This window comes from Mercenaria mercenaria, unplaced genomic scaffold (genome assembly GCF_021730395.1).
Source record: "Mercenaria mercenaria strain notata unplaced genomic scaffold, MADL_Memer_1 contig_1902, whole genome shotgun sequence".
Classification (NCBI taxonomy): Eukaryota; Metazoa; Mollusca; class Bivalvia; order Venerida; family Veneridae; genus Mercenaria; species Mercenaria mercenaria.
In genome coordinates this window covers 34,426-51,804 of record NW_026459919.1, presented here as the reverse complement: position 1 = coordinate 51,804, position 17,379 = coordinate 34,426, and the positions used below count along the sequence as shown (strand labels likewise).

The 17,379-nt window shown below is 35.0% G+C and overlaps 1 protein-coding gene across 1 annotated transcript in view; it reads right to left on the bottom strand.

Moving 5' to 3' along the window:
• The window catches only part of LOC128551980 (uncharacterized), a 29,660-nt gene extending 22,551 nt beyond the window's left edge, over positions 1-7,109 (bottom strand). The window contains exon 1 of the mRNA XM_053532956.1: positions 6,841-7,109. Coding sequence (XP_053388931.1) covers positions 6,841-7,041 — 201 coding nt within the window. The 5' untranslated portion in view covers positions 7,042-7,109. The remainder of the gene's footprint in view (positions 1-6,840) is intronic.
• Positions 7,110-17,379: the final 10,270 nt, after the last annotated feature.

The window sequence follows — 17,379 nt, the reverse complement described above, 5'->3', positions numbered from 1 at the left end:
TGTGTTGCAATCTTTAGCGCATTGTTCGCTATGTCTGCTAATTGGAATAGGTACATCTTTACCTTGTCGGATATGCTGGGTATGTAATATAACCATTGTTCTCAAATTTCCCGTTTTCTCTATATAATCATTATTGCATCCAATGTGATATATGCGATAAAATGTAACGGATGCACCTATTCCAGTTAGACATATCGCGACGTCGACGCCTAGAGACAAGGTCATTTTGAGAGAGAATATTTCTGACCCATTCTGTTGTATATGTATGTGACTGCGGTCAAAATTAAGAAATACAATCAGCAAATCGTTTCTTATTTAAAACATATAACCAACTAGGCTTGCATTCAGCTGTTTTATGGTTGCTTTATAAACAATTTTTTCAGAAAGAATGTCTTTAAGGTGCAAATAGGTTTTTAATGTCAACAAAATATTTTAAGAATTGAAAAGAAAATATCCTTGGTTAACTCTGATAAAAACTTTTCTGACCTTCATGTATTTTCTCCAAGTAAAATCTCAGGTCTACTCCACAAGACCGCTACCCCTTAGAACTTACAATGATCGGCACCTAAGTAATAGAGAAAAATGCTTTACATGTTCATAAATCATATCTACTATTTTTTTTAATTCCCGGGTTCGCATTGATGAAGTCTACGTGCGTAAATATCTCTTCATATATATCATTATAAATCTTCATGTCTTAGTTTAAACATAAATTTATGTTTTAAATAAGTGTGTTTATATAAGAAGACATGTATTTTACTCATCATATCGTTTAAAAGGGAATTATTTGCATGGAAGACAAGGAACATGTTTGTACTGGTTACTCGTGAAATTAATCTTCGCACATGGCAAAATATTTTGTAATTACCAATATTGGTTAGAAAACACATATGAGGTATTTTTAGATAGACATATTCACTACAATTACGTTCAATAACTAAATTTAGATACATGTATATGGCATATTATGTATTGCTTTAGAACTTTTGTAATGATAAACTTTTTGTTTGTTTGTTTGTTTTGGGTTTAACGCCGTTGTTTAACTGTATTTCAGTCATGTAACGGCTGGCAGTTAACCTAACCTGGATTCTGTACCAGTACAAACCTGTTCTCCGCATGTAACTATTAACTTCCCCACATGTTTTAGAGGTGCAGGACTAATGATATCAGACACAATGTCGTTTATCAAATAGTCACGGAGAACATACGCCCTGCCCGAGGATCGATCTCGGGCCCCCGAGATCCGTAGACCAACGCTCTTACCTACTGAGCTTAGCGGGCGGACTGATACACTATTTGTTTCTATTCAATTATCATATATAATTTAAAAAGTTTTGTCCTAAATGACACGTGGTTTGAAACTGATTGTTCTGCAAATAACATAACAACACTTGCATTGTTGGTAACTTAGTTTTTTTTTTTGTTTTTTTTTCATACGCTCCTTTTGATGTCCATGACATCTGATACCCAGAGTCGATAATTTATCACAAGTCTGTGATGATAACAGACGTATCAAAAGTAAAATGCTAGGCAATGTATTTATCTGCTCTCTGGAAACTTGACAAACGGTATACTTTCTTTAATCTTTTGCCTACTAAATGTCGATACTGGACTGGCCCATCACTCAATTTAGGCAGTACCATTCATTATTCGACATTATTCGAAGGGGTTTTTACTGAATATTTACTGACTGAATAGCGAACAGTTAACATCATAATCAGACTGCACGAATGTGCAGGTTGATCTTGGTCTGCACTGGTCGTAAAGGTTGAATCAAATGCCGCCAGCATGATAAACGTTGAATTAGTTTGATTTTTGTTTAAATAAATGGAGTTATGTACCATCTCAGGCTTAGTGTTTATTATTAAACACTTTAAAATGTTCGTCACGATTTACCAATCTCACAATTCTGCCGTCACTAAATTGGACTTTCTTTATTATTAATTGTAACACAGAAAAATTGAAAACGTATGTAATATGACGTTTACACAAACAAATTAATTTGTTTATCTCTTTTTTGCTAGCCTGTTTCATTTAACTTGCATATAGCATATGACATTTTGTGCATGACTGCCGATGGATAATTCCAATATCGGTAAAAAAGGGAAACCCGGATGAAAATTAGACTCAGTTCATTTATCACATGTTCTAAGCAAATAAACACAATTGTCTACTAAAGAAGACAGCAGGCATATCTGGATTAAAAAAATAAGCATTAAAATATAACAGCGTTTTATATATCCATACGCCTTGCAGCTTCCAGTTTCATCATCATTTCATTATTTAAAACCGATGTAACTCATTGCAGAGTTGGAGCGGTCTTCTGCACATGCCTGAAAGTGATTATCAATTGTAGTGCACGGCAAAACTATGCATACTTTTTCATGTCCGCACGCATTTAGTGCATAATATGCTAAAAATACTGACTAAAGGTTAGGGTTAGTATCACCATGGTTACAAAATATATACATTTAAGATATTTTTCGTTCAAATATTGTTAATCCGGTATATATACCGGAGTCTGTAATTTATACCGGCGCTCCAAGATTGCATTGAGTCACAGTCATTTAAAACAGTGCCATCAACGATTCAATCATCAGGAATTTGTTCTGATTACACATTATCCTTATAGCCCTTCAAACTTCACAAACTGCTAACTTCGCTAAATATTTTATATCATTTAGTAAAAAGAAGACTTGCGTCAAATCAGAATATCCTAACATGTTCGCCATTCTTAAATGTTGATAAGATTGCCATTAAAATTATATTGGTTTTGAGTGAATTTGAATTTCAGCAATTTTAATATTCGTGTACATATGGAAAGAATTAGATTTGTTTACCTACCCTGTCGATGAATCCATTATGTGCATACATTACCTTGAGACCAAAACTGGGTATAAACATGTCATGAAAAATGAACCATTCTGTTGACTAGTCTCTGCATGTTTTGTACAAATATAATAAGGACAATGAAACCACATGCACGTGTTTGTTTTATTCATTCTGTCCTTTGTAAAATACATGTTTCTGGGTTTATTTAGGCTTCCAGCCTTTGCTATCCGCACGTTCATCTAATCCAAAAGTTTTTTAAAAGACAGTTTATTTTTGTCCTGCTGTTTAACCTCATGAAAGAACGTATTGTTGACATGATTTTGATATAATATATAGATCATTGGTACGTACTGTACTGTGAGTTGATATCAGGTCTTGCTCAAAGGTAAATGATTTTAATGACGGAAAACTTCATATCACCAAGAAATTGCTACAACAGGGTTACCATTACCATAAGCTACGGAAAGCTTTTAGTAAATTTTACTGCAGATCGTCTGAACTATTAAAAAATACAATACGCCCCTTCAAACACTTTTAACACTTGGACTTACACACCCGGAATACTATGGAGATGTGGTTTATAAAACTTGGAAAATTAAACATACCCGTTATTAAAATCAATATTTTGTAAAACTGGTTAAAAAGTTTATCAAAAGAGGATATAATGCGAAAATCGTAAAGCACAGTGCATGTTTAGTAATTGTACCTGAAATTTACCTTTTTCATGTTTTGTTTTCATTATCTGTTACTTTTGCACTAATGTTACAGCCTTTCTCAGCGGGGATGCTATTTACATTGTGTAGTTAAACTTGTTGAAAATAGGGTAAGTGCAAGGTTGGCATGCCCTAAACGCGTTTAAACACCAAGTTTCCTTTACTTAAGTTACTGACCGTTCCAAGGCGGTGCCCCTTTTTTCAACAAGTTGTCTTGTTTGTCTTGTATTGTGTGTTGCGTATGTTTTCTTGTTTGATGTAAGCGTGTTCCCTCCGCCCTACTCCCCCTTTTGCCCTCTCCTTTCCCTTGCACATTTAAGCTTGTTTTTGCATCCCCTGCCCTTTTACTTTTAGTAAGTTTTCGCGGCTCCTTTTTGTTTTGGCAGCGGAATCCAAAGACGGTAATTGTTTTTCCTACTGGTGTGGGTGCGTTTGTAAGCTTGTGAGTCTATAACGGTGACCTACTGTTTCTTATGTGTTGCCTGTTCGTTTTTCTTATGTTATTCAGTAGATCGTCGTTGTTTGTTTATCTTTGGTGTATGAGTGTCTGTGCGACTGATCATAAAAGAACATGACATTCCCATGTATATTCGTCCTTGATCAACTTTCCCCTTCGGAACCCTCCCAAACCCCTTATCCCAGTTCGCCCCTTACCATTTCATTCCCCTTTATCAATATTTAGCTTAAAATAATATTTACCTGTTGGATGTTTGGAGAAACTCGTCTGAAATATTTTTCCATTAAAGCTTCTTTTCGTTTTGGGCCTACTACGTAAATGCATGGCTCTGGGGCTGTGTTTCTGCTGCTCTGTGCTTCCGAGAGATCTACCTTTACATATTATATTTTCCCATATATAATGATGTTTGCTCGTGAGAATGACAGCATTTTCAGATAAAATCCTAGGAAACACCTTTTAATGGCTAGGGCACTGGTTCGTTCTGCCTTCTATGATTTTCAAACAATTTGACGTAAATTACTGCATCATGCGCAAGACCAAGAACCCTATGCAAATGTCAAATATACACTTAGGAATAAAATCAATTAACATGTTTAAAAAGTTATATGGGTCTTTTTCGTGTCCGATCCATAACTCTGACATTTATCAGGGGATTTTGATATTACCTTGCACAAATGTTCACTATAATAAAACCATGTGTCATGCGCAAGACCCAGACACCTAACTCCAAGGTCAATGTCACAGTTAGGGATTAAATGTTCTGTTTCTTGTCTTGTCATTGATCAAGGGATGTAAAATAATTTCGCCAACATATTCCCTATATGTCATGGGAAAGACCCAGACACCTGACCTATCCCCAGCGTAACAGTCACACTTAGAGGTCGAAAGTTAACACAGTCTGTTGATGTCCTTATCTCGCCCATTCAGGAAGGGACTTTAAAATTACTTTGCACAAAAGTTACCCATTATGAGTTTATGTGTCACGCACGAGATTCAGACCATTTGCTCCAAGGTCAAGGTCCAACTTTTAAGTCATAAGTTCTTTTGGTTCTGTTTTATGCATAGGTGTGTAATTTAATAACTCGGCATAAATGTTCATTACATAACAATGTGCACCCAAGAAAACTTTCTTTAGTTGTTTGAATACGACATTAATTTCCTATTATATGATGTGATAGTAAAGCAAAACATGTGTTTTGATATAAAATTTTCTCACTAAAACGGAAATAAATTATGTTTAAAGTAAAATAAGAGATATCAAACAAATATTAACAAATGCAGACTTAAAGAATGCAAACCAGGGTACAAGTTATAATTTCATGATATAGTTAAAAACTGTGAGGTTAGTTAACAATGTTCTGTACAATACGGAGATATATTTGGACGAGTATCCAGGTGAAAAAAGGAGCCCAGCCGGTTATGAGTCCAAAATTATCTTAATTATAGAGTTAAATGTTAAAAAGACATCTTTTCTTTTCATTTTATATCAATTTTATTTAGTTTCATTTGAAAATGATTCATTGAATTTTGTATTTCTGCCTTACTGATTTCAAGACGACATATAACCAAATTCTGTACATAGAGCGCCTACTTCACCGATTATGGAAATTTTTTACAAGTATCGTGCTTTATCATATGTCCAACCTGAGGACTTTTTGAACCGTCCAAATACGGAAGAATTATAAAAAAAATTGTGCTCACTGGCCTCCGATAAGGTAATATATCGACAGGTCATGTGGAGCAAATGAACGTTCACAATTGGATAGATAAAAAAAGATATAGAACAAAACATAAATATTGTTGAAAAATAATATAAATAACATTTTATTCTGGTGTGTAATGTAATAAAGAGCGTTTATTTACCATATAATTGACATGCATTTCATTTGATTATCAATTATATCCCTATAATATGATCAAATATTTCATGATATATAATGATTATGTAAACACGGTTAGTAATTTGCTGTAATACTGAGGGAACGACCATTGTAAGTTGTTTGGACGGGGGTCTGGTTAAGGGCAGGCTGGGGGGTCTAGGACTTTACTCGGAGACAACACATGCTGATCGAAATAGTTTTTTGTTTTGTCCGAGTCAACTATGTATAATTTCTTTTCTCAAAAACAAGTGTTTTTTTCTTGATATTCAAAAATTAATTTACACCTGATAGAAACACGCTGTGCATAAATTGTTTCAATAAGTAAAGAAGTAAACATCAAACAACTAAATGCAAGGGGTCTGGTTAAGGGCAGGCTGGGGTATCTAGGACTTTACTCGGATACAACACATGCTGATCAAAATCGTTTTTAGTCCGAGTAAACTATGTATAATTTCTTTGCTTTATTCAAAAGTAAGTGTTTTTTTTTTTCTTGATATTCAAAAATTAATTTATACCTTATAGGAACACGTTGTGTACAAATTGTTTCAATAAATATACAAGTAAACATAAAACAGCTAAATGCAAGGGGTCTGGTTAAGGGCAGGCTGGGGTATCTAGGACTTTACTCGGAGACAACACATGCTGATCAAAATAGTTTTTGTCCGAGTCAACTACGTATAATTTCTTTTCTTTTATCAAAAACAAGTGTTTCTTTTTCCTTTTTCTTAGAAGAAAATATTGTATTGGCCTGTACTATGTATTTTGAACGTCAATAAATGTTACAAAATCTTGCCTTTTTAAGAAAACTGGCCCAAGTTATATTGTCAACTTTCACACTTGAACATAAATGTTAAAATTGGTAGAATAATATTTAATTTATGATGTGTGTAACAATGCGGACGTTCTGTTGGTTAACAATTTAAACATAAAACCTATTTCATACTGTACAATGTCTTACCTTATTCAATATCTTTCCGAATTTATTTCCCTGTTTGTTTTTTGCCAGATCCGAGGAATAACAACGCTGGTTGGTAGTATAATCATTCCTTTTTTTGAAGCTACTTCTAATTATGAATAGCCTGAATTCGTAACGTTTATTCATAACCAAAATAAATAAATACAGAACAAATGCAAGTAGAACAATTCTTTGACGTTTCATTTTGTCTATCCTATATGAATGAATTTAAAGTTTTGGTAATATGTCTATCTATGTACAAAAATCATGACTTAAAATACTGTCAAATTTATTATGGTAAAATATGGTATGCATATTTTAGTTTTATTTATAAAAGGTAATGCTTTGCATGCGTGAGTGGGTTCTGATTAACAAGCACACAAAAGACATTTTTAAATAGACATATTCAGTACAATTTCGTTGAATAATTAAACAGCGATATATGGCATATTATATATTGTCAATAACTTTTTTATTGTATACTTTTTTCAATTCAATTATCATATATAATTATGAATGTTTGTTCTTGATGAGACTTGGTTGGTATATCTCTGTTATGTCGGAGATAGTTCAAAGAATGTACGATGCATGCCGATACACATTTGGAATAGACTTTTTCTGCACTTAACATAAAAACAAGTTTATAGTTGGCAACGTAAGACTTTTCAAACGTTCCATTCAGTGCCTTTGAAATCTGACACACAGTGTACATAATTCATTTTGATTTTGGTTTAAACAATATTTTCTGTTCATATATATTTACAACATAGTTATAGCATGAAGGATTGAGTAGAAAGCCAAGCTTATTTGAAACTCACTCCTTGCGTATTTTGGTATTTTGTTTCGGTAACATTTTAACTTCACAATAAACAGTATTGTATGTAGACCGGTTAAACATAAAAAGGAAAATAAATATACGTGTATGCAATTAGTATTTAAAGCAAATGTAAAAACAAAAACATATCTATGAGATCGTACAGGAAAGAAAGGACAGAAAAGCAAGACAAGGTTGTAGTGGACACCTTAGAGCACTTGGTTATGTTTGACGGACTTATATCATACTCATAACGGGTCTGAGTTAAGAAATTAGATAATTTGGAGTCGTATTATGTTTTAAATCTGTTTGTTTGCTTTATGTATTTTTGTACGTGAAGAAAGATGTTGTGAGATTGTAATTGATGAATTACCATATAGCAAAGTATGTAGTGTTATGTTGGAAATTAGTTGAACGCTGTTGAATAATTCCGTGCGCTTTCTTGTATAAATAGGACAGTTGAAGAAATAGTGGTATGTATTTTCAACCCCGCCACATGTATAAAGTGGGCTATTAACGTTGTTCTTGGAAAAGAGGTCTTCATTTATATAACTACAATGTGTTCTGAGTCTGCAATGGAGAATTTGGTATTTGCGGTCTACAACATAGTAGTGGTCGGGGGCTTTATGTCCTCCAGAAAAGAGTCTGCTTTTAAAGATGGCTTGTGTGGGAGAGTTTCGCAGATCTTGTGGTAATTGATTCCATTCGGTTATGGTTGATGGTAGGAAAGTGTATGACACTGAAAGTTTCAGATATTGTTTGCATTTCTTAGATTGTATACAGATGTTTGGCCAACGGCATCAGAAACAAGGAGGAGAGATATTGGGGAGCCAGAAGATTAGTCATTTTATAGAATAGGATCAGTGTATGTTTGTTTCTCCTGATTTTAAGGGGGCTCAAATCAAGTATCATTGTACAGGTTCTCAAAACAATCTAATCTGGTTGCTCCAGTATTTTTTCTGCAGGCTTCCAGTTGAATTTTCTCAAGTTCAAATTCTTCCTGGTGGGTAATATTACCCCATACCACATCAGAATAATCAAAAAGTGGTTGTATAAAAGCCAGGTAGATAGTTTCGAGTGATTTGCGATCAAGAATTAACTTTCAGGTTCTCATGATACCGATACGTTTCAAAGCCTTTTCCTTGATACTATATATGTCTTCGTGCCATGTTTAGACAGGACAACTCCAAGATGTTTGTGGGATTCAATCTCATTGATCTGGACATCATGCATGGTTAAAGGAGGATGTAAGGGTTTATTAACTTTACGAGAGATAAGAAGAGACTCTGTTTTTCTTGGATTAAAGTCTACTAGCCAGTCATTCGACCATTTAATTATTTTTAAATGATCAGAGTTCAAAGATTCAGCAAAAGATATTGGATTATCTACAATGATGTATAGACTTGTATCGTCAGCAATGAGTTTGATGGTAGAGTGTATGTCATGAACAATTTCATTGATGAAAACAATGAAGAGAAGATGTCCCAAAATAGAGCCCAGTGGTACACCAGCAGAGATTACAACTGTAACAGAAGAGCCACCAGGAATAACTACCTTTTGTTTTCTTTGTGATAAGTAGTCACGAAACCAGTTTAAAATACGTCCAGTGATACCTGTGGATTCGAGTTTGAAAAGAAGACCTTTGTGCCAGACGCGATCAAAGGCTTTAGAGATGTCACAGAAGACTGCACGGACTTCTTTTCCTTCATCTAGTGCTGGACAGAATGTATTGTATATCGAGACAAGTTGGTTTGTTGTTGAATCGTTGGGGACAAATCCAGATTGGAGAGAAGAAAAAAAGTTATTTTCTAAGAAGAATTTGAAAACATGTTTGTGGATGATTTTTTCTAATACTTTACTGATGGTGCTAAGTAGAGATATTGGTCTATAATTTGATACTAACTGCTGGTCATTCTTTTGAAAGATAGCACAAACGTGTGCAAGTTTCCATTGTGCTGCTTATTTTCCAGTGTGAAGTGACATGTTAAAGAGTTTACAAAATGGATTTGCTAATTGCTGTGATAATTTCTTTAGGATTATATTATTTACATTGCCTGATCCTGCTGCTTTTCCTGTTGAAATTGACTTGAGTGTTACAGTTATTTCACCTTCTGTTACATTGATAGAGTTTAGTGTTGTGTGATTCGGATTTAATTATATGTGTGGCAGTCTTTTGTTATTGTCATTAAGTAATGTTTGCGATTGGAAAAAGTTATTAAGTAGGTTTGTCTTGTCAGTGTCTGATGTGATACGATTACCATTGTCATTTAAGGTTTGAAGTGCTGGGTTAGTTAAGGGTGGTATGTATTTCTTTAATACTGTCCAATAATCTGTTGGTTTGATATTTTCATTTTTTAATTTATCTGACAGTTTTTGAGAATGATGTGTTTTTGCATTTCTGAGAAGCTGGGTTGTTTTATTATTTTTTTTTGGTCTGTATTTGGTCCAGTGATGTTCGCTCTGTGTACGTTTTGCCTTGTCGTATGCTCGTTTTCTTTTTCTTATGAGTTTGCTTATTTCATTGTGCATGAATGGAGGGTCGGCTGGTCTAATTGTAGTTATTTTATTAGGAATATGCTTTTTTTTTATATGGAAATGATATGTTGAGTGATATTTTTTGCATATGTATCAATATCATCATCAGTTGGTAGATGCTGTCTCTAATCTTAAGTTGTCGTAGTCACCTTGGTCAAATTACAATACCATTCTTTTGTAAGTTTTTAGATGGGGCTTAGAGTAGTTGAGACAACAATATATCGGACAGTGAAATCTGATATTTTGATCAAGGAATGGATCTCTATGTGATTTTAACGGAAGTATCAAAAGTCAAATGATAGGCAGTGTCAATTGTCGGTCTATTACCACTGATTTGCCCATTCCTAGATGACATTCGTCCATTATTTGATGACCTCTGGTACCTTGGTAAGGCTAAGACTGGAGGACACAGCAATGTAACGTGAAAAGTGACAATATTATGCAGGATTGTATTATCCCGTACGTAGTAGCTTTTGGAGTATTTTTGTATAATCATTAACCACTTACATTATTGTTTTATGCCAATTCTTTAATTTTACTTTTCTACAGCAGTTTGGAGAGTGAAAATTTGTGACTGGATGTATTCATCTGCTCTCTTGACACTTGACCCATTCTCTAGCAATGATGTAATATCGTGTGCAGAAAACTACCTTTGAAATTAATTTGATCTTGTTGTTTCTTTTTATATAGAAATGATAGAATATTAGGTTATTTAACATTGTTCTTTTCAATAATAATGTATATTTGGACGAGTACCCAGCTGAGAAAACCATATTGGACGAGCCGCTAGGCGCCTGTCTCGTATTGTACAGTAGAATTTTAAATAAACTTGGCACAGTTGTTCACCATCTCGAGACGGAGTGTCATGCGCAAGAACCAGGTCCCTAGGTCTAAGGTCAAGGTCACACGTAGAGGTCAAAGTTCAAATTCAAGAATGACTTTGTCCGGAACATATCTTCTTCATGCATGGAGGGATTTTGATGTAGCTTGGCACAATTGTTCATCATCATGAGTCGGAGTGTCATGCGCAAGAACCAGGTCCCTAGGTCTCAGGTCAAGGTCACACTCAGAGGTCACAATTTTGGCCCAATCTTACCCGCAATACAATCTTGGCCGAGTTCGATATTGGGTCATCCGGGGTCAAAAACTAGGTCACCAGTCAAATCAGAGGAAAAGCTTGGACGTATTATGGGAACGCCCCTGGCGGGCGGATGGGCGGATGGGCAGGCGGTCGGGCGGGCGGGGGGCCGGCGTCCACAGACATTGTGCGGAGCATATCTTCTACATGCATGCAGGCATTTTGATGAAACTTGGCAGAGTTGTCATCATCATAAGACGGAGTGTCCTGCGCAAGAACCAGGTCCCTAGGTCTAAGGTCAAGGTCACACTTAGAGGTCAAATGATACAAGAATAAAAAAACTTTGTCCGGAGCATATCTTCTTCATGCATAGAGAGATTTTGATGAATGTTGACACAATTGTTCATCATCATGAGACGGATTGTCACGCGCAAGAGCCAGGTCCCTAGGTCTAAGGTCAAGGTCACACTTAGAGGTCAAATGATACAAGAATGAAAAATTCAAGAATGACTTTGTCCGGAGAATATCTTCTTCATGCGTGGAAGGATTTTGATGTAGGTTGGCACAATTGTTCACCATCATGAGAGGGGGTGTCATGCCCAAGAACCAGGTCCTAGGTCTAAGGTCAAGGTCACACTTAGAGGTTAAATGATACAAGAATGAAACATTGTCCAGAGCATATCTTCTTCATGCATGAAAGGACTTTGATGTAGCTTGGCACAATTGTTCACCGTCATGAGTCGGAGTGTCATACGCAAGAACCAGGTCCCTTGGTCTAAGATCTAGGTCACACTTAGATGTATGTCAAAGGATACAAGAATGAAAACTTTGTCCGGAGCATATCTTCTTCATGCATGAAAGGACTTTGATGTAGCTTGGCACAAAAGTTCACAAGCATGAGACGGAGTGTCATGCGCAAGAACCAGGTCCCTAGGTCTCAGGTCAAGGTCACACTCAGAGGTCACAATTTTGGCCCAATCTTACCCTCAATAAAATCTTGGACAAATTCGATATTGGGTCATCTGGGGTCAAAAACTAGGTCACCAGGTCAAATGAAAGGAAAAGCTTCTTAACACTCTACAGGTCACAATTTTGGCCCAATTTTCATAAAACTTGGCCAGAATGTTACCCGCAATACAATCTTGGCCGAGTTCGATATTGGGTCATCCGGGGTCAAAAACTAGGTCACCAGTCAAATCAGAGGAAAAGCTTGGACGTATTATGGGAACGCCCCTGGCGGGCGGATGGGCGGATGGGCAGGCGGTCGGGCGGGCGGGGGGCCGGCTTCCACAGACATTGTGCGGAGCATATCTTCTACATGCATGCAGGGATTTTGATGAAACTTGGCAAGTTGTCACATCATAAGACGGAGTGCCCCTGCGCAAAAACCCAGGCCCCAGGTCTAAGGTAAAGGGTCACACTTAGAGGTCAAATGATACAAGAATAAAAAAACTTTGTCCGAGCATATCTTCTTCATGCATAGAGAGATTTTGATGAATTTGACACAATTGTTCATCATCATGAGAGGGATTGTCACGCGCAAGAGCCAGGTCCCTAAGGTCTAAGTCAAGGTCACACTTAGAGGTCAAATGATACAAGAATGAAAAATTCAAAAATTACTTTGTCCGGAGAATATCTTCTTCATGCGTGAAGGATTTGATGTAGGTTGGCACAATTTTTTCACCATCATGAAGGGGTGTCATGCCCAAGAACCAGGTCCTGGGTCTAAGGTCAAGGTCACACTTAAGTTAAATGATACAAGAATGAAAAATTGTCCAGAGCATATCTTCTTCATGCATGAAAGGACTTGATGTAGCTTGCAAAATTTGTTCACCGTCATGAGTCGGAGTGCCCATACGCAAGAACCGGGTCCCTTGGCTAAATCTAGGTCACACTTAGATGTATGTCAAAGGATACAAGAATGAAAACTTTGTCCGGAGCATATCTTCTTCATGCATGAAAGGACTTTGATGTAGCTTGGCACAAAAGTTCACAAGCATGAGACGGAGTGTCATGCGCAAGAACCAGGTCCCTAGGTCTAAGGTCAATGTCACAGTTAGAGGCCAATCGTCAAATACAAGAATGACTTTGTCCGGAGCATTTCTTCTTCATGCATGGAGTAATTTTGACGTAACTTGGCACAATTGTACACCATCAAGAGGCGGAATTTCATCACTGGTCCCTTCTTTTCAATTACTTCCCTTTGTTGTTACTATAAATAGCTTATATTGTAACTTTTTCATTACCACTTTTTTGTGGTACAACATTGGTGTTACTTTCAAATTTTGGGTGTATTTTAAGGTACAGTCAAACCTGTGAACAAAGACCACTCTTCGGAACAAGCAAAGTTGTCTTTGTTCACATGTGGTCTTTATTCAGGGGGAATGGTCACTTCTCAGTTAGCCTTAATCATGCTGATTACAAGTATTTTTACAGCTTCTTGCTTTCTTTATGTTCTATGTTTTAATTCGGCCGGTGCAATCTTCCAAATTTTCAATCAAGCAGTAAATATTATGTTTGCTATAATGAAAAACTCATGAAAATTCAGCGGATTTCAAATATTTTCATGCCAGAACGGTCGAGCTTGGTCGTTATTGGATTGGGGGGGGGGGGGTGCAAATGTGACCTTTGGGAATGAATTAGGCCGGTCGCTGGTAGCGGTTGCCACGGCCACGGTTGAAACAGGTCGTTGTTGACAGGTGGTCGCTATTCACAGGAGGTCGCTAGCACAAGTTTGACTGTATCTCTACCTGGTTATTTTTGTGGACTTAGAAAAATAAAATAATTACAATAACTTCTAAAAAAACATTGTAAACAACTACAAAATTAAAATGCCCTTTGCAAATACAGGTGCTAGTGTAAAGAAATTTGCTATGACGGGCGTGTATTTTGACATTCTGGCACTCTTGTTGTATATCTATTTTATCTTAGTTGAAGTTAAAAATGTTTCACTAAATGTTGTATCCATGTCCTTTCTGTATTTTCTCAGTTTAGTATGTGTGCAAATAAATATTATGTAGAACAATGTTAGGCCCTAAATAACATTTATGTTCTAAATTTATATACGTAATTCATTGAATGTTGTTTTTGTGCGTATTTTATTAAGTTTCTTTTGAAAATGATTCAATGCCTTTTGTATTTCTGCCTTATTGATTTCAAGACGACATAAAACCAAGATCTGTACATAGAGCGACTACTTCACCCGATTAATATTCGGAAATTTTTTACAAGTATCGTGCTTTATCGTGATGAAATGAACGTTTACAATTGGATAGATAAAAAGATATAGAACAAAACATAAATATTGTTAAAAAATAATATAAATAACATTTTATTCAGGTGTGTAATGTAATAAAGAGCGTTTATTTACCATATAATTGACATGGATTTCATTTGATTATCAAATATATCCCTATAATATGATCAAATATTTCATAATATATAATGATTATGTAAACACGGTTAGTAATGTGCTGTAATACTGAGGGAACGACCATTGTAGGTTGTTTGGACGGGGGTCTGGTTAAGGGCAGGCTGGAGTGTCTAGGACTTTACTCTAGAGACAACACATGCTGATCAAAATAGTTTTTGTCTGAGTCAACTATGTACAATTTCTTTTCTTTTATCAAAAAACAAGTGTTTCTTTTTCTTTTTCTTGATATTCAAAAATTCATTTACAAATTATAAAACACGTTGTGTATAAATTGTTTCAATAAGTAAACAAGTAAACGTAAAACAGCTAAATGCAATGGGTCTGGTTAAGGGCAGGCTTTGGTATCTAGGACATTACTCGGAGACAACACATGTTGATCAAAATAGTTTTTGTCCGAGTCAAATATGTATAATTTATTTTCCTTTCTCAAAAACAAGTGTTTCTTTTTTTCTTTTTTTTTTCTTGATATTCAAAAATTAATTTACACCTTATAGAAACACGTTGTGTATTAATACTTTTAATAAGTAAACATAAAACAGTTAAATACAAGTGTCCTTGGTTATTTTTTTAAGTAAGAAGCAATTTTTTATTTATAGTTTCTAGTCAGATATGAGTCATAAGCTAAGCATGAATGTTCATAAATAAATAAAAGGGTACGAGGGAATGTTTCCCCCGAAAAAAAAATGTACATGGAGGTCGAATGCATTTTGATGTATATGTGGCAATATAAGCTCCTCTTTTGGATTTTTAAACTTATAAAATCATTGGACCTAGTTAGTAAGTATGCTAACGCTACACTATACACAACGGTGTGGCATTTTCCATCTCATATAAATTCGAGCAACCGTTTTTAGGTAAAACGTATTTAAACGTGATACCAAGTACAAGCAGTCTGGTGGGTCGGGAAAGAGGGCGAACTTGTCAGAATAGTTTGTATTACTATGAGGTAGTAAGTCATCTTGAATTAAGCTTCATATAACATCACTAATACCGGCTCTGCGAGAAGAAGAATTGTTTTTAAATGCTTTGCAAGATTTCTGAATAATAGACAATCCAAAATGTATGTTTACCTTAATTAGGTTGATTCAGTGGCTGCAACCCAGAATATGATATTGCATACATAGTTTACAAGGGTGTAAGGGGTTTTCAAAGTTAGTTATCTTAATAATAAAGAAATAGTGTTATGTTATTACTAACACATGAATATAAAATTATATAATGTAAAAGCAATTAGCAATTCAAAAGCCAGTAATATGGCTTTCAATCTAATGAAAATGTTTTTTAGTCAGATTATTCTCTTATTGTTATTTTGAAGCCAGAATACTTTCAAGCAAATACAATGTCTGAAAATCGTTTGGTAAAACAAGCCGTCCCCGCCACTGCTTGATTATGAAATGGTCGGCTTCTTAGAAGAAAATATTGTATTGGCCTGTACTCTGTATTTTGAATGACAATAAATGTTACAAAATCTTGCTTTTTTTTAAAAAAAATGGCCCAAGTTATATTGTCAACTTTCACACTTGAACATAAATATTAAAATTGATAGAATAATATTTAATTTATGATGTGTGTAACAATTCGGACGTTCTGTCAGTTAAAAATTTAAACATAAAACCTATTTCATACTGTACAATGTCTTACCTTATTCAATATCTTTCCGCATTTATTTCCCTGTTTTGTTTTTTGCCAGATCCGAGGAATAACAACGCTGGTTGGTAGAATAATCATTCCTTTTTTGGGAAACTACTTCAATTATGAATAGCCTGAATTCGTAACGTTTATTCATAACCAAAATAATAAATACAGAACAAATGCAAGTAGAACAATTCTTTGACGTTTCATTTGTCTATCCATATGAATGAATTTAAAGTTTTGGTAATAAAGTTTTATCTATGTACAAACATCATGACTTAAAATACGTCAAATTATTATGGTAAAAAAATGGGATGCATATAGTTTTTTATAAAAGGAATGCTTTGCATGCGTTAGTGGGTTCTGATTAACAAGCCACAAAAGACATTTTAAATAGACATATTCAGTAACAATTTCGTTGAATAATTAAACAGCGATATATGGGATATTATATATTGTCAATAACTTTTTATTGTAACTTTTTTTTAAATTTAATTATCATAATAATTATGAATGTTTGTTCTTGATGAGAAATTGGTTGGGATATCTCTGTTATGTCGGAGATAGTTCAAAGAATGTACGATGCATGCCGATACACATTTGGAATAGACTTTTTCTGCACTTAACATAACAACAATTTTATAGTAGGCAACGTAAGATTTTTCATACGTTCCATTCAGTGATATCTGATGCACGGTGTACATAATTCATCAAATAAAACTATGTGATTTTGGTTTAAACAATATTTTATTCATATATATTTACAACATAGTTACAGCATGAAGGATTGAGCCAAGCTTATTTGAAACGCTCTCCTTGCGTATTTTGGTATTTTGTTTCGGTAACATTTAACTTCACAATAAACAGTTTTTTATGTAGACATAAAAAAAGGAAAATAAATATACGTGTATGCAATTAGTATTTAAAGCAAATGTAAAAACAAAAACATATCTATGAGATCGTACAGGAAAGAAAGGACAGAAAGGCAAGAAGCAAGAAAAGATAGGTTGTAGTGTTCACTTTAGAGCACTTGGTTATGTTAGACTGACT